Here is a 19,243-nt window from a genome sequence, read left to right as displayed (position 1 = left end):
TAGAAAAAGAAAATATAGGAGAAAATATGGGAGCACACTAAAATTTAAGGAGATTGGCATACCTCCACAAATAGAATTGGGCGTGCACATATTCCCAAGTGGGACGTGCCATTTTTGCTCTCCCATAGTTTCTAAATTATGTGTGTTATGTGTGGGCCACTTCCTATCTTTGCAATTAAAATTTTATAAACTTTCTATTCATGCTAGGATTAGTAAAAAGAAAGATAATAAAGGTAGGATTAAATAAAGACTTGATGGGAAAGAATCTCACCAAGATTGGGAAACCAAATAAAAGAAAAATTATATAATGATGACACACTCTCTCCCACGTCCAAAAAAATTTTGGACGTCCCACTAAGAGAGAGAGAGAGAGAGAGAGAGAGAGAGAGAGAGAGAGAGAGAGAGAGTCCAGGAGAGAGAAAGAGAATTAAGAGGGAAGGGAGAAAAAGAAAAAGAAAAAGAGGGAAAGGAAGAGCAGGAGAAAAGAAGTTGGGGAATTCGATTCAACTCAGTTTTCGTCTACAAAAAGGTACCCAAATAAATTACTTTTTTATTTTCATTCGAGAAAGTGAAATTTCATTCGAATAAGTGTTATTTTGTTTCGAGTGGGTAAGGGATTGATCAAAAACCATGATTTAGATAATAATAATAAGAAATTTCAGTTTTGGACTCAGTTCTGGACTCCGTACCTATTTGTATCGAAAACTTTTTTGATAATTGAACCAAATAGGCTCGTCCTATTTTAAATTTTAATAAACTAGGTTAAAAATCTGTTGGAAAACAATTTGTAAATAAATATACTGCTGGAAAACTGAAGGTTTACTAATTTGGACTCAAGTTTTGAAATTGATATCAGCACTTAAAAGCTCCGTCTTATGTGGAATTTTGAGTCATAGTTTCAAAACTTTTTAGAAAAGATTTAAAACGTGATTGTTAATTACTGGAAAATCAGAAATAACAGAAGTTTCTGAAGGTGTTTTTTTTTATAACGGCACAAAGTGCCTTTGTTTTATTTGGAAATAGCGAGAAGCATAGTGAAACCCTTTTTAAGAATTAATTATATAAGCGAATACTTGCTGGAAATCAGATTTGAAAATCAGAATTTTACAATGACTTAGTTTTGATAACGGCACCAACTCTCTTCGTCTTATTTGTAATTTCAAAGAGTGAAAAGTTTATTTACAGCACTTAAACATCTTAATTATGGTACTTTCTAAATTCAAATTTTCAGATTTGACGGTAATTATTTATAATGAATTTTCATACATTGTCCGTTCTCATAAGAGACAAAGTTTGTTTCGTCTTATTAAAAAATCCTAAAGGAAAAAAATAACACTTGTCTAATTGTCCAATAGGAAAAAAATAAATTTAACGGATGCTAAGATGACTGAATCAAATTAGTTCCCCCATGTGGAAAGACCTCGACTCCATCGAGTACAAGTCGGTCATATGCTGAAAAGCATCCTCGCGAAGTCATCGTGGCTGTCCTACATCCATCCATGAACAATTCCTCAGCGAACGCCCTGGCCTACAAACAAGGAATCTCCAATGAAATCCACGGAGCATCTACGTCGTCTGAACGTCCACGTCGTAAACTCCAAAAGCTAAGAAGAGATGCCGGTAAGGCGTATGATGAGAATCCAATCATGAACCAATCGGATACTAGGAACATGGTCACTAGAACCCCCACGTTGTAGAAGTGATCTCCCTAATGTTGATCAATGACCATCCGGTTCCTCTCAATACCCAGTTGTCATATTTCTAACACTTAACGATGACCACCTCGACGTAGAAAACGACAGTGTCGGCCTCGGCACTGGACTTCTTAGGACAGGATAAAAGAGTATGATCTAGAATGTGAGGAAAGACGTTTGGAATGGGATGATCACGAATCGACTCAAAGGAAGGAGTAATGGAATCTGAGACCTATGGCCCTATTAGAAATTTTAGAACACCATGAGGATGCTAGGTCGGTGCTTAGGTCCCTTATAGAGTTCATTCATTTTCAGTCCTCAAAGTTTTCAATAAAAGTCTAGTTTGAGTCTCCCTTAATTAAATGCCTTAAGTAAGTTCATCTAGCGCCCTTCATGTGTTCTGAAAATTCCCGATAGAGTCAAGAATTCACAGCAGCTCATAACTCGAGAATAAAAGTAGTTTCGATCGACTGGGCAGGACAACACGAGTATTTGGACAAGAACTCGGCCAATGTAATAGGGAATCAACTTAGGCTAGTCGACGATTGACTCTAGAAGTTTTGAAACAACGATCAATGCAAGGTTTTTTTGAGGTTGCAAGCCATGTATGGGCTTGTACTAACCAAAAATTGCTTTCCCACTGGCGAGTACAACAAGCTTGGTAGCCAAAAATGGGGTCACGATATATACAAGGTTTTAAATTTTGGTTTCGGAGGTAATTTCGGTCCTCACCGAAACCGAAATTTTAGCCGAAATCCCGAAATTTCGGCCAAAATTCGGTAGAAGCAATCGAAATGTCGTTTTTTAGGCCAAAATTATCGAAAATTTCAGCTGAAATTCTGTATAGGAATAAAAAAAATATTTTACAAGAAATTTCGACCGAAATTTAATTTAAAAAATTTCGGTTTCGGAAATCCGATTTCAGATGAAATTTTAAACCTTGGATATATATTGGAAAAAAAAGCAACGCCTAATTATGTCCAAGGTTTTAAATTTCAGTTTCGGTTTCGGTCATCAACAAAACAAAATCATTTCGGTTTCAGTACGAAATGTCGGCCAAAATCATGTAAAATCACTGAAACATTACAGTACGAAATCATGGCCGAAATCCAGGTATGATTATTCGCCACTATTTTTCTTTCTGTTTTTTGTCGTTGTTTTATAAATATCTTAAAGGAATCTCGTCGTTCTTCTCTTTTCTGTGGAGTTAATTTTGTCAAGGTTTCTGTCAAAATGTTGACATTTCAACGGGAACAATTCTTTTTTATATGAAGAGTTGCATGTTTCGCATAATTCGACCAAAACATTAACAACAGACAGAAATTTAGGGTGAAATCTCGAAATTTTAAGCAAAATCACCAAATTTTGGGTGAAATCTATTAATTTTCCGAATCCAGGTGAATTTCATTTCAGTAGCTGCCGAAATCAAAATATTTCGGCCATTTGGTTTCGTTTCGGCCGAAATTTAAAACTATGATTATGTCACCCTTACCATGGTGACTCAGCTGGTGAAGATATTAGCAACTCGAGGACGAGTGCGTTTTAGCATGGAGGGATGGATGTAGTGGCATGATAGCAGATCTGTTCATGGATCATTGGGAGCTTCAAAAATTAATCCATAAATAGTTCTCGAGATATATGTGATGTGTCCGGAAGGTGTCCGAGAAGTCTATTGATATTAATAAGTGGCCCCACAATTGAGTCCTAGTTCTTTTACCATTTCATTCTGTTTACTCATTTAAGTTCAATTAACTCATTCCTGCAAGATGTCCAGGAAGTCTATCAATTATAATAAGTGGCCCCACACTTGAGTTTTAGTTCTTTTACTTAGTTCTTTTTCTTTACTCACCTAAGTTTACTTGAGTCACTGTTTTAAGTGACTTTAGTTATGGGGCCAACAAGTTATGCTTTAAGGAGAGGAGTATTTATTTTGTTTTGGGAAATTTGTAAAGAGCTATTTTTAGAAGGAAAATAGTGAACTATGGGAGGCATGGCTTTCCTTTTCCCAGCCCATTTGTAGTTTCCAAGGGTCTTGAAAACCCTACTTGATTGATTACTTGTTCATTCTTCATGTTCTACTTGTGTTAATTTATATTCAATATTTTAATTATTAAACATAGATAAGAACAAGGTAGTTCAGCTAAGTAAAAATGACAAAGGGAATCATAGGAATGCTAGAAAATTATCATTCAATAAAAAAAAAGAATGCTAGAAAATGATGCTGGAATGAGGAAGCAAATTTCTTGAGATTTGAGGAAGTTACAATAATGAGGATGAATGTCATTTTATCATGAAGTGCAACAACGACAACGGGATCTGCAAACATAAAAATACGCATACACGATAGAAATATCAAATCTAAGTCAAGCCTCTACATGCATGAGTATTAAGATAAAGCATGCCTGAAATTGTCAATGAGCAACAATCCTCGTTTTGCTCACAGTCAACTAAGAGCATTCTTGCAAGCCCTCCCGAGAGTAACCATGTGCCACTGAAAAATGAAATTTATTTATCACAATTTATAAATAATATGACATGCATCAACCGAATAATCTACTCTTCATGAAAAAGCATGAAAAGTAGTGTCTTTTAGACAACCTGATTAACAATTTGAGCAAATAATTGCCAACATAATCCAAGGATGCGTAGAACAATATGAATATTGAGTACACTAGTCTGGCATGGCAAGATTTAGTTTCATACCAAATTCTCATTTATATTCTTTTCAAAAAAGAAAACTCTCATTTATACCATTCGTAGAATTGATAATACTTTGTCATACAAAGGATACGAAAGTGGAATTGATGATTATTTGAATACATGCATGAAGAAGCTAGTAATAAATCCATAGTAACAAAACCAAAAGAAATATGACATTTGTTACCTCCCTCGCTCTAGCTCGCTCCCTCCTCAGCTCAGATACCCTGAATTTCCTAAACTTTCTCCCCACGACCACTCTCTACCGTGTTTTCTGCATATCATTGTTTATCTTCTCCACCTTCTTATATTTGCCAACTTGCTCTTGGAATTGGTCATGTGCATCCACAAGCTCTTCATTTGATGTTGTCACCATGGTTCTTCCCGCGTCAGCCGGTCATGGGTTCTTCCCAGGTCTCTCTCAAAACTATGACTTGAAGGGCTTGGTAGAGCAAGTCTCCACCAAGTAAAGCTTCCAGTAAGAAGAGGCCGGTGGTCACAATCCTGGCGAGGATTTTTCAGTGTGTGAAGCTTCAAAATTGAGAAATCTAAATACTACCACTCTGCAACATGTGCAGAAATCTGTTCCATGATCTCTTTGATTGAAGAACCTATCTCATGGACTACTTTTATGGGATCTGTAAGTCTGAAGATTCAGAGGCTAATCCAAGTGGTTGTAGTCATTGACAGAGAAAAAGATCTCCAATGAAGTCCCTAGACGAAGAACCTGATACTACCCCCAAAATCGTTTAAAGTTTTCTCAGTGGGCTTATTGCATTTTTCCACAAGTTAGGGAATGGAGAGGAAGGAGTCTCCACTAGGGAGCTCCCATGTAATATGATATATATGGCCCAAGTTAGGGCAACAAGGTACAATGACTACAATACCCCACAAAATACATATAAAGACTAAACTACCCTTACACACTCTTCAACACTTTTCATAACCCAGCTCTTCTTTTGTGGGAGGTCCATGTTTCCTAGTATCCATCACTTTTGGTGGAAAGATGATGAAACGACGATGAAAATACCGTTGCACGGCTGATCATTTGTGGGAAGGGTCCCAGAAATGGACGGACTAAGCATGGTTGCGAGAAGGGCCCTACACACACACACAGAGGTGTTCATTTATTACTTTCCTTTATTTGGTTTACCAATTACGTAACTTTACTTCTTTTCTATTTCACGTTACACATGGTCCAGTAAGCATCCGCTTCTACTCAAGCGGGCTAAGAACCGCTTGTTCTTAGCATTCCTCTAAAAGTTTTGTTTGAAACTTAAGATGAGCTTTTTAATTTTTAAATACACTTCATTTCAAAATGCACTCCTTTGGCATTACTAAAACAGGAAAAATTAACCCCTTAAATAGAAAGTTTACGCTTAATTAATAGGATGCATAATGGAAGCCAGCTTCCGACCTAATTGGACGCTTCTGTTAACTATCGTATTCTCATATCATCATATTATTTAAACCTATACGGTCCCATGTTGAAGCTAAGTTGCTAAAAGCAAAATGAGATTAATACAGTTTCTAACATGTGAGAAAAAGCTTAGAATATTAAATACTAACAAGGAAGCACATGCAGTGAAAAATTAAAATGATGAAATAATAAATAAGAGGATGTTCACTCGGTTACAGAGTACAACAAAACAGCGAACAGGAATACATAGTAATACACAAGTTACACAGAAAACTTACAGTTAGTGCCAGCTTAGAAAAATAAATTTTTTTTTTGAATGGTCCGACTTAAAAAATATTGTCATAAGAAGTACGAGATGAGAGAAATGGAAGCTGAAAAGTAATATGCGTGGCTGTAATTGTGTTTTGTATACATGATCCATAAAGGAATTCAAGTAAATTAGTCAACATGCCCATAACGCAAGCATTAACCAGATAAAAAGATTTGACCAAGTTCACCTTGATAAATCCCTACTGCCCGTGCCAAAGACATTTGCCGTCGAAGCCACAGCAGCAACATGAGAAGGCAAGCTACAAATCGCAAGAATTCACAATCAGGAAAGCATATTCACCCAAGATGTTATTTACATAAATAATTAGCTAAACCAAGCTTAGTATTAGGAAAGATAGATTCCAACCATCATATCAATAAAACACTACTGAAAGTCCAGATGTTGAACAACCAAGCTTAGTATTAGGAAAGATAGATTCAAACCATCAAATCAATAAAACACTACTGAAAGTCCAGATGTTGAACACATTCTATCCACAATAATGGGTAATATGCATAACCAATATCAATAAAGAGAACATTGATGAGTTTCAATTTCCGTGTGAACATATGTAGGAATAATGATCTTGATTTGAGCAAAAACACTGGCTGCCAACCTATCTAAGCAGCTTCGCACGAAGTGAAGGATAAATTCTGCTTACCATTTCAGCTAAATATGATAATTAGAATTACGACATGGACCTCTTTCTTCCTCAGTGATACATGTTTGCATACGATGAACATAGTTCCACGATACTTGAAGATCATTGAAAACAGATCTAAGATTTCCTCATCTGAATCAGATGGTCTCCAATGTTTGTTTTCACCCATAACAACCCATTTGGAGATGTTGGAATCTTTAAAATCGCAAACAGCCTTGAAAAGTTAGAAGAAAATGCTTTGTCTCCACTTTATGGAACAATACGGTGATCTCTAACATTCACACACAACACTAACAAAAAAAAGTGACTACAGTCGTCATAATCAGATGAAAAAAGAAAGGATTCAAAGCCTAGACAAAACGCTCCTACCTAACTACAGATTCTGATTCATGTGAGGTGTAGTCCTTGGATATTATAGGACATCGATCACACTATGAGATTAGATCCCATCTATCTGACTCTTTACCTCATAATACAAAATATCTAGAAGCATATGAAACAAGGATCCATTCCCTAACATCCACAACCAACAGTCACCCAATAAAAAGTGACTAAATTCATCATAATCAGACCATTTAAAAACAGTGATCATAATCAGATGAAAAGGCAAAGGATTCAACATTTCAAAAAAAAAAAAAAAAAAAAAAACTAAAGTATTCAACATTTCTAAAGAAAAAAAGAAAAAAAATTCCCTAGCCAACTACAGATTCTAACTTATGTGAGGAGTAATCCTTCGGTATTATAGGACATGGATTCCACTATGAGATTAGATCCAGTCCATTTGAATATTCTTCTAATAATATAAACAGCTGGGAATACGATGATCTACTCAACATATATAAGATCACAGGAAAGTTCATAGAATGAATTAAACTGTAATGAAAAGTAATGTAATTTTAGGCTTTTTTTTATACACCGTAATGTAGCTTTTAAACTCATCTTATCATTTCTTTTATTCTAAAGCTTTTTCATTTTGGTGCATCAGTCACAGGAAAAGAAAATCTCTGTTTCCTACATGTTTCGTTTCTAGCTTTCAAGAGATAAAGGCATAACATCCGGGATAGAGAGAAAGACGGAGATAAAAGGCGAAGGTGATCAAATCCATGATCCAGACATCAACTCAACTCAACATCAACTCAACTCAACAAAGCCTTTGTCCCAAAAATTTTTATTTTTTTGAAAATTGACAGAAATTTTCATTGATACTGTGAAAGGTACATTGGGGACCAGAGGTCCCATCTAGTATTACATAGTATCAATAAAGCATGGCTAGAAGCATACTTCTAAACCATGAAGAAAATGCAAAATAGAAAAGATCAGGATAGTATCAAACAGCCAATAATTTCTAACACCAACCAAAACACTCCTCCACAAAAAGAACTAAACCTCCCACATAAACAGCCGCTAGAAACCTTCCAGGAAAATTGCCTCGCTAGGCGAAAGACCGTGGTCTCTCAAGCCAATAAGGGACTCTATCATTCACCCCGCCTGGAAGGCATTGGAACCCACCATCTGAACCAATGAGACAGAAAAACATAAAGACAACACGCCATCAGAAAATACTACAGACCTCCTTCATGATCCATCAGAAGATAAAGAAGCCACCAGGCAAAAGTGCCTCCGCAAGCGAAAGACCAAGGTCTCTCAAGCCATCGAAGGTCTAAAACGTATGATTCTACCTAGAGAACTTTAAAGCACATCTTCTTGGGATGAGGAAAACATACAGACAACATCAAACCTCCTAATTAAAACTAATTCAAGACCCCAAATTACATAAAGATACCACTAAACACTGTCGCAGTGAAACTTCTAAAAGAAATATCAAACCTCCTAAAAAATCTCTCTTTCTCTATACTAGAGGCAGAGAACAGACACTCCTTCAACTCAGAATCCAATAGCCAGAACCTTCCAATCCCAAAAACCATAAAAAAGACTCTTCATTATCCCAAAGAGGACTTTTCCCCAAAAGATAGATATGGCCAGAGAGCAGCAAGACGAAACGGAAAAGACCTAACCAAAAGATATTTACAAAACAAAACCAGGGGATAACTTTGTAATTACTAGGGTTAGAAGACCCACCATTTTCCTGACCCTAATTTTCATTTTCTTCTTCTTCCTTGCATTTTTCCTCTGCTGGTTGGTATTCCAGTCTTGTCTCGAAGACATCCCCTATTGCCAAGAAATCGACCATCCCATCTGCTGTGCTGACATCCTCCTCATCTCAACAGATCATAGATTTCTCCGAAGTACTTACCTTAACCCTCTCTCTCGCCCTTTGTTCGGATACCCACCGTTGCCTCCTTTCCTCTCTCTCTCTCTCTCTCTCTTCTTCTAAGGCCTTCTTAAAAAATGGAAGCTTGTATTTTGAGATACAGATTTCTTTGACATTTCTCTTTCCTGTTAGAAGGAAGAATTCTTCTGCATTCTTTCTGGCATCTGCCTTAAATTGCTTTCAATACTTCTTTAGGATTTCCATTTCTATTTCCCTTGGTGTTTGAGGCCCTTCATAAGGCCTTCTCTCCTTGAGTTTAGATGTTTTTTTACTTTCGTCTGCTGGAGCCTCCCATCAAACCATCCTTCTTGCTTTTCTATCCTCTCCATTATCTATCTTTACCAGATGAGTTGAGGTTTTCCATAAGTCTTTGAATTACTGAAGGAATTTTTTTTTTCTTCTTTCCTGTTTTTTGGCGACCCTGAAGTTTCCTTTTTAAAGATGGATAGGCCTCCTTTAGTGGCCCGAAGCGACGGTGGTTTGTAGTAATGATTATTTCTCACGGGTTGGATGCCACCTCTCGAGAAGGAAACTTCTCCTTTACGGCAGCTTTTCGAATTCCGCACAGAAGTGACACGTATCCTTCGGAAGTGACGCATGCCCGCCTTGGCCCTATTAAGTTTCCCAATTATCTTTTTAGAGCTCTCATTAGATTTTCTTGAGCCCATCAAATTTCCTGATTGTATATCCTTCCCTTTCCTTGAACAATTTCTGATAACCTTCGTTTGGAAGCCACTTATTCTGGGTATTAATGCTCATTGAAAATCCTTTTGATTGGATTTTTCTGCTTTTCTTTTTTGACACGTCGTACGAGTCCTTGATTCCTGCGGTTCGATCTGTGACACCCAGTTTGGTTCAAATTCAAAAGATTGGTACAACGGCTCTTTTTCCTCTCTTACTCCTTTTTCTGAAAAAGCTTTTCCTTCGCTCTCTCACGGATTGATTTCTTCTTTGGCAATGGCATGCCCGTACTGTGCTTATCTTCCTCGTCTTGAATAATACTGGAAATTCTTTCTTTGTTTGATGGGCGCTGGTTTTCATTAGTTATCTTCTCTTCTTCTACCTCCTCATTATTTATCAAGAAGCTTCTTGAACCTACCTTAAGGCGGATGAAAGGAATCTGGTATTTCCATTCCGAGGATAAAACTTTAGCAGAGGCATAATTCATGCAATGATCGTGATTGCCCGTCAACTGAACTTTAATTACCTATCCAAAATGCTTCCCCAAGGCCTCAATTTCTAAGGTCGTCCATGCGTGTAGGGGGATATCATAGAATCTAATCCATCTGGCTTTCATAGTAGAGGTGAGCATTGGGTTCCAGGGTTTCAACGAAGAGAGGAAATCACCAAAGACGTTGTTTCCTCTTTCAAGGACCCATTTTGCTTGGGATTCCAACTCAAAGTTGAAGAGAACAAAGTGCCAATGTGAAAAGGTTTTGGTAATTGAGGCATATTCCAAAGACTTTTGGCCCTTGATCATACCTCTTCTAGGCTCTATTTATTGTTGGTCAATGAACCCATCAAGCATCTTCTGAGAGCCAATGTTCTATCTTCAACCTGCTTCATCGGGATTCTGATTTCCGGTGGGCCTCTGCAGAATTCGATCTTATGAGTGGTTCCTTCCTTACGACTCATCAGACACCTCCGACATAGGCTGCGACTTCCAAAATTTCTAAATCCATAGCCTGGGCATTTCAAATCTGGCTGGTGTGAGGAGGTAGTCCTACAACTCCTCTCCCCACATGATCCAGAACTTCTTCTAATACCTTCCTGACAGTTTTGAGCAAGTGACTCCATCACACCCTTATTTTTCGAGGTTAGATACAGATAGGGATGTAGCAACTCGGTAGAGATTTTGGATGCTAAACGAGTCACTAGCCCTAAGCGCTGAGCCGCTCTAGAGAAAAACCCTATCTTCAAATAACTTGGTAGAGCCTTTGTCCCAAACTAGTTGGGGTCGGCTAAATGAATCCTTTAGAAAAATTTCTTGATGAAGGTGAAATCCATGGTCCTAACATGCTCATCAATATTTAATTGGATTCTCTTGCTGAAAATATTGTGGCTTCTATTAGACTGTAGAAATGTAAAATGGAAGAATTCGAATTTCAAATATCTCGGTGTCTCATCATATTCCATTTCAATTTTTTGATAGCCAATTGGTTTCTTCATTTAGTTCTATTCTCATACTGTTTTTACGGTGTGATTTCAAGGGTTTGGAAACTATGGGAATTGTGGTTCTCTACTGACTTCATTTAGAATTCAAGGTTTTCGTGATGTTCCAACATGAGTTTAGGGGTTAAGGTTTGATTTGAATTCTCTTCTTGCCATTGCTTATTTATTTATATTAAAATGTATTTTCTAATGATTGATATATAGGCATTCTTACTAGTAAATATATACAAATATATCATTCAAATATATATATATAGAGAATACAGTTCCTGCGGGTGCCCTCATATAAGCTTACCTGCGGTGGCTGTTTCAAAACATAGGGGGCCCACATTGTTAGGATGATCTGAAGCATTCATTTGAAAGGCCACATCATAGATAGGGTGTGTACAAAAAATCAGCTCCATTGGATCATCCTAACCCCTCCAAAAGTGGGGGCAAAAATGGGCAGATTTGTGGACAAAATGTGTCTATCCATTTTTGCCCCTACTTTTGGAGGTGTTAGGATGATCCAATGGAGCTGATTTTTTGTACACACCATATCTATGATGTGGCCTTTCAAATGAATGCTTCGGATCATCCTAACAATGTGGGGCCCTTATGTTTTGAAAGAGCCACCTCATATAAGCTATATGAGGGCACCCTTAGGAACCCTTTTCTCATATATATATAACTCCGCTTGTGTTTTTCACAGCCTATCCCAAGCCAGGGTAAAGGAAGAGGGTTGGCATCACGTTGGTAGCCGGCCGTTAAACTTTGCCACTCTTATATAAAATGAATCCTATAGAAAATTCGTTGGGGCATAACCCTCCTAGCGACACGCAGCATCGGCGCCTGGATGTAGTGTTAAATGAGCAAGGTCCTTGCACCTTCATGGGTGGGTACATGCAGTGAGGAGACTAGTCCCGGGCCGTCACTCCCCTAGTGACGCGCCACATTGGCGCCGGGTGTGGTGAAAAATGAGCAAGGGTCCTCGCACTTTACTAGACGGGTGCGAGGAAGCTAGTCCAAGAGAGTAGGATTCGTTTAGCTAGTTAAATGATGCGTATTGTAGGCCTAATAAGTTCACTAACACAGGTTCACTAACAGGTAAGCTATGGGAATTAGTTGGTACGTTGAGTAGAATGAGAGTTAATATAGATTGCCTTCAAGGGACTAAATGGGAAGGCGAAAATCTAGGGAAATAGAAAATACGGGTTTCAAGTTATGGTATACAGGAAAGGAGAGGAATAAAAATGGTGTTGGGATTATAATAGGTAACAGCCTAAGAAGTGAGTTTGTAGATGTGAAAAGGAACGGCGATAGAATTATTCCAATTAAATTAATATTAGGTGAAGAGATGATAAGTGTTATTAGTGCGTATGCCCCCCAAATAGGATTCAATGACTGTCAAAAGGCAATTTTGGGAGGATATGGATGAAGTAGTCCACGGAATACCACACAGAGAGAAGTTATTTATGGGAGATTTAAACAGGCATGTGGGAAGAACTAGTGGAGGTTTTGAGAGGGTTCATGGAGGACTGGGTTTTGGCAATAGGAATGAGGCAGGAGAAGATATTTTAGAGTTTGCAGTGGCATGTGATTTGATGTTAAAAATAACTTTTTTAAGAAAAGAGAATCACACTTGATAACATTTAGCAATGGCACCAATCGTAGCCAGATAGATTTTATCCTCACTAGCAGAGAAAACATAGTTGCGTGTAAAGATTGTAAAGTCATACCTGGGGAGTGTTTAGTCACACAACATAGGCTGGTGGTGTTGGACATATGTATTAAACGTTGGAAGAGAAAAGATAGAGATGTTAGACAGCCGAGGACCAGGTGGTAGAATCCTAAAGGGGAAAAACTAAATATGTTTAAGGATAGATTGCTTAAATAAGGACCTTAGAGTCTTGTGTGGAATGAGATGTCTAGTTATATCAGAAGAGTGGCTAGAGAGGTACTTGGGGAATCTAGAGGAAGTGGCCGCCGTCTAAACATACGTGGTGGTGGAATGAAGAGGTCGAAAAGGCGATTAGGTCTTAAAGGGAGTGTTGTAAATGTTTGCATAAGTGTAGAAATGGGGAGAATATTGAGAAGTATAAGTTAGCTACAAAAGAAGCTAAGAAGGCAAAAAGGGACGCTAGAGGCAAGGCCTATGAGGATTTGTACCACAGGTTGGGGAAGAAAAAAGGTAAAATAGATGTTTACAAGCTTGCTAAGATGAGAGACAGGAAGAGCAGGGAGTTGAATCATATAAAGTGCATCAAAGACGAGAATCAAAGATTGTTGTAAAAGAAAACGAGGTTAAAGAGAGGTGGAGAAGTTACTTCGATAAGCTGTTTAATGGAGAAGGAGAACCCAAAGTGAACTTGATAACGCTTTTGATGATACAAATTGGATGTTTGTTCATAGAATTCGAACAACAGAGGTAAAAGTAGCTATGAAAAATATCAAATTAGGTAAGGCTATAGGGCCTGGCGGTATTCCTATTGAGACTTGGAGATGCTTGGGGTGATGTAGGTTTGGTTCGGTTAACTAGATTATTTAATAATATTTTGAAGGCTAAGACGCCTGATGAGTGGAGGAAGAGTAGATTAGTACTTATTTATAAGAATAAAGGGGATAATCAGAGTTGCACCAATTATTTGGGAATTAAGCTAATGAGTCACACCATGAAGCATTGGGAGAGGATAATTGAGCATAGACTAAGAAAAGAGACTAAGGTGTCAGAGAATCAATTTGGCTTTATGCCCAGACAATCAACTATGGAAGCTATCTTCTTGATTAGGCAGTTAATGGAGAGATTTAGAGAAAATAAAAAGGACCTTCATATGGTTTTCAATGATTTGGAGAAAACATATGATAGGGTTCCCTGGAGTGTTATGTGGTGGGTCCTTGAAAGGAAAAAAGTGCATACTACGTATGTTGATGTGATTAAGGACATGTACGATGGAGCAGTAACTAGTGTGAGAACTACAGATGGCACGTCGAGTGAATTCCCAATTACAATAGCACTGCACCAAGGATCAGCTCTAAGCCCTTATCTTTTACGCTAGTTATGGATGAGCTTACATAGGGTCTTCAGGATGAGGTGCCATGGTTTATGTTATTTGCAGATGATACAGTATTAATCGACAAGACCAAAGCAGGAGTTAATGCTAAGTTAGAGTTATGGAGAAGACCTTATAATCCAAAGGTTTTAGACTAAGTAGGACTAAGACAGAGTATATGGAGTGCACCTTTAGTAGTGTAAGGCGTGGCAAGGATGTAGTAAATATGGCTCGCAGGAGGTACCTAAGAGGGACATCTTTCGCTATCTTGGTTCAATTCTACATAAGGAAGGAGAGATTGAAGAGGATGTTAAGCATAGAATAAGAGCATGTTGACTGAAGTGGAAGCTTGCCTCAGGAGTTCTGTGCGACCATAAAATCCCTACGAAATTGCAGGGAAAGCTTTATAAAACAATTGTGAGGCAAGCCATATTGTACGGCTCAGAATGTTGGGCCACCAAGAAGCAGCATGTGCATAAGATGAGTGTAGCGGAAATGTGAATGCTTCGATGGATGTGCGGCCACACAGGGTTAGATAGAATTAAAAAATGAAGACATTCGTAAAAAGGTGGGAGTGGCACCAACTGAGGAGAAGATGAGAGAGCACCGCTTAAGATGGTTTGGACATATCCAACGTAGGTCTTTGGATGCTCCAATGAGAAGAAGTGACTCGTGCCAAGTTGATGGAGTAAAAAAGAGCGACTTGGGTAGAAACGGTGAGGAAAGACTTGATGGCTAGGAACATAACACAGAACATAGCCTTGGATAGGAGAGAATGGAAGAAATGATCCATGTAGACGAAGCCAACTAGAGCCAGGATTAGACTTTGTCAATTTGAGCCGTGTAGATTCCTTTCACCTTCTTCATGAAATTTTTCTAGAGGATTCATTTAGCCGACCCCAACTAGTTTGGGACAAAGGCTTTGTTTAGTTGAGTTGAGTGTGTATATATATATATATATATATATATATATATATATATATAGGCAAGGTTTCTAAGCTATAGCTCAGATAGCTTATCTGAGCAAGCCACCATAAATACACCATCCCCCATGTTGTTTGACTCATGCAATCCATTCATTCCATAGAACCTCACATAGATAGGGTGTTCCTAACAAACCATCTCCATACAATCATCCTAACCATTCAATCTGTACAAGCAGAAATTGGACCCATTTTCTAGACATCCATTTTAAACCTCCACAAATCAACGCTTACCATGATCCTATGGAGATGATTTCTTAGGGCACCCTATCTATGCTAGGTCCTATAGAATCAATATGTAACATAACCCAAACAACATAGATACCTACCCTATTTATATGAGCTTGCTCAGATAAGCTATCTGAGGTATCGCTCAGAAACCTTTATATATATATATGAGGAAATGGTTTGTGAGCAGCTGCTCAGATAGTTATCTGAGCATGGAATTTTAAAACAAGGGTGGGCACCTAGGAAGCACGGGTACTCTCCCGGGGCTCCTGCACCCTCACCCGACACGTATGGGGTGCGGGTACGCCCCGGGTACGTCCGGGGTACGAACCCCATTTTTTTAAAAAAAAAACGAGTTTTTGTGGTTGGGTGCGTGTCGGGTGCGCACCACGCGTACCCAACACGTCCTGCTTCTTCCTGCTGCTTCTCTTTCCTCTCCTGTACTTCTCTCTACTTTCCTGTACTCGGTATTTACATGTAAACCATTTAAGTAAATGTCCATTTACTTAAGATTTACATGTAAATAACAGAATACCCCCCTTTTGGATTTATTAAAAATAGTTTCAACACCCAAATCTAAAAGGAAAAAAAAGTCAACTCTCCAGTTCTAGTACAAAATTCAAAGAAAAATGGTCGGGTCAAAATTTTAACTTTCTTAACTTCCAAACGGTGGGGTATTTTTCAAATTTTAAAAATTCATAAAATCTATTTTATCCAAACATTATTAAATCCCAAAAGTCTGGTAAAAAAAATCTCATAATTTGGTCTCTAAAAATTATTCATCTTGTCAGGCACTGGTCAACACACTGGTCACAGACTTTTTTTTCTAATGAATGCTGTATTGATGCCTCATGTTATGAAATATGGAACTTAATCACTTATGAAATGAAGAGTAATATTAGAATTTTCCATTTTGGTGATATTATTATTTGATTGCTCTATAATTATTACTTTTTAAATTTTTATAAATATATAATAAAATATTAAAATATATTATTATATTCGGCGTACCCGAACGTACCCGCACCCAGTTTTCTTGGCAAATCACGTACCCACGTACCCGTGTCGTGTCGTACCCGCACCCCGTACCCGTACCCGTGCTTCATAGGTGGGCACACATTTTGGGGGTGATCCTAAGCATTCATTTGGAAGGCCCCATCATGGATGGGGTGTGTACCAAAAATCAGCTCCATTGGATCATCTTAGGGTGTCCAATTGTGCAGGGAAAATGGACAGATACAGCTTGTCCACAAATCTGCTGATTTTTTCCCTCCACAAATGGAAGGGTTAGGATGATCCAATGGTGCTGATTTTTGGTACACACCCCATCCATGATGGGGCCTGCCAAATGAATGCTTAGGATCACCCCCAAAATGAGGGCCCACCCTTGTTTTAAAATTTCATGCACAGATAAGCTATCTAAGCAACTGCTCACAAACCATTTGCTATATATATATATATATATATATATATATATATACTAGTAAGAAACCCCGTGCAATGCACGGGGCAACAAACAAAACGTGAACATAAATCTAAAAGAAATATGTTAAGGCATAAAATAAAGAAATGAAATCAGAATGTAAATCTGAAAGAAATAAGTTACAAAATAAAGAAATCAAAAGACATCAGATCTACGGTTGAATGAATGGTAAATGCTTCATGGACATCATTGAAAAGCCTCAAAAATAAGATCCAGGTGAACATTTGGTCCTCTCATCATAGGATTCATACATTGTGATTGGACTCTCAATCAATTCTCAAAATCCAAAACAAACAGGGCCTAAATTATTTGTGTAGGTTTTGTTAGAAATTATAATCGATTCGGTATCAATACATTGTTATGATTTGGTTATCTATTTTGGAAGATCTCTCGCTCTCACTCTAATGATTCAGATTCCAGTAATTTGGTGCATATGTCATGATTCATATTATTGTGAATTAGGGTATGATGTTTGTATAACAGATGAATAGATGATATATTGCATATGACACTACAGCATTACACAAAAGAGCTAGAACTAAGATGCTGAGGTGAGAAATGATGATCAAGACGCAAGATGCATAACTGAAGTAATGAATACATGGACTATTAGCTGACTCTGGAATTATAGATTCTTTATTAAGAGCTTCAACAACCAAATAAATGGACAGTACAGGACTTTGAAGTTTGAATAGTATGATAATTGCCATTGTGCATAACATCGACAACATCTTGTCCGACCTCTTTCCTAAAGATTTAGAGGTGTTTTCTTGGTGTCTTGCATCCATTATTGAATTTCCATGATTTCAACAAAATAGATAGAGAAAAAGTAAAAATAACAAATTTAGTTTTTTGGGTACATTTTCTTTGTTATGCAGTGTGATCTGAGTATGCACTTGATCACTCAGTTCAAAGTTTCCAATTTATAATTGATGTGGTGAGGTAAAAATTGCAGGCTAAGATATTATACTTATTGCCTGATACCAGAATCATGCGTGAAAACTTCACCCCACATGACAAAGGGATTATAATCTATTCGCAAGCCATGCTGGGTAACAGGTAGTTTTCTAATAAGATCAAAATTAGGTTATCAATTATATAACTATATCTATCTTCCAAAGGAGCTTCGAAACAATGAAAACAACAATATTAAGTCCATAAACATCCAAATTCATATAGTGAACAGGCCCTCCCCTCAAATCAACCCATCAGTGAAATCCAAGAAAAACTGCAAATCAGGATAGAAATGAAAAGAATTAACATTTTTTATTGTGAAAAAGAATTAACATTAAGGCGGTAATTTTTTTTTAATGATAAACATTCAGCTGTTTTTTTTTTAATGAGCTGTTGTGCGATTTTATACTTTACTCTTCATGTTTCATTCTATAATCCTACTCTAAACATAATTTACTAATGTCATAGCAAAGGACAACTAATGCAGAATTTAATTTCCAACAAACTCCATGGGCATCAGGCTCGTAAAAAGAAAACCCTAGATGAAGAAAAACCTAAATAAGCCCAAGCTAAGAAAATCTCACCCCTAATCCATGCTCGGTATAGTAAGAAAGATTCAAGAGGAATGTCCCATCCACATAAAAAACCCAAACATCCTTCCAGATCATGCTCCTAGGGAAAGCCCCGGCCTCCCTGGGAAATTATAATCCCTTTGTCATGTGGGATGAAGTTATCACGCTCGGATTGAGAGAGGAACAAAACGCACCACATTGAGGGCGCTTGTGTTACACGGCAAGGCGAGAGGGTGGAAGAGCGAGAGCGTGGGTGGAAGGGCTTGACCGTAACAGTGAAGACAGAAGAAAAGGGGAGCGCTTTTGAGAAAAAAATCAGAAAAACTGGCGATTTTCTCTATCTTCTCGCTTGGTTATAGAGAGAGAAAGAGAGGCGGGTAGGGTTTGTCGCATCTCGCATGCGGAGAGAGAGAGAGAGAGGCTTTTCTCTTATCTATATAAAATACACACGTCTAATCGTCAGATTTTACAAAAAGTAATGAAGTTTATCTGATATCTGGCAACCTTGACGTGCAAAGGCGTTAAAAAGGGTATTTCAATTTTCAAGCTTGACGTGTTAAATTGGCAGAGATATCGAAGAGACGTGTGGATACAGCTCATGAAACTTCCTATTTTACCCTTACATATGGATATAGTATACTGCTCAGTCTAGCTATTCCCATGTTGAGCCTCTCCTTCAGATGACTTCAATAAAACTGGATGGGACAAATTAACCCCCGTGGAAGATGGCAGTCTACACTTATCTACTTGGCCGTAGAAAAATTAGTT

General features: G+C 37.8%; 1 protein-coding gene across 2 annotated transcripts in view; it reads right to left on the bottom strand.

Annotated features, from left to right (window-relative positions):
* The window catches only part of LOC143886462 (nucleoporin (DUF3414)), a 117,072-nt gene that overhangs the window by 27,087 nt on the left and 70,742 nt on the right, over positions 1-19,243 (bottom strand). For both annotated transcript variants that reach the window (XM_077390435.1, XM_077390436.1), the window contains 2 exons: positions 6,309-6,380; positions 4,097-4,185 (listed from right to left, as the gene is read on the bottom strand). In XM_077390435.1, coding sequence (XP_077246550.1) covers positions 4,097-4,185; positions 6,309-6,380 — 161 coding nt within the window. The remainder of the gene's footprint in view (positions 1-4,096; positions 4,186-6,308; positions 6,381-19,243) is intronic.

This window comes from Tasmannia lanceolata, unplaced genomic scaffold (assembly GCF_043159265.1).
Source record: "Tasmannia lanceolata isolate RefF3 unplaced genomic scaffold, GAP_Taslan_0.1 ptg000011l, whole genome shotgun sequence".
NCBI lineage: Eukaryota > Viridiplantae > Streptophyta > Magnoliopsida > Canellales > Winteraceae > Tasmannia > Tasmannia lanceolata.
This window is presented reverse-complemented; position numbering and strand designations above follow the sequence as displayed.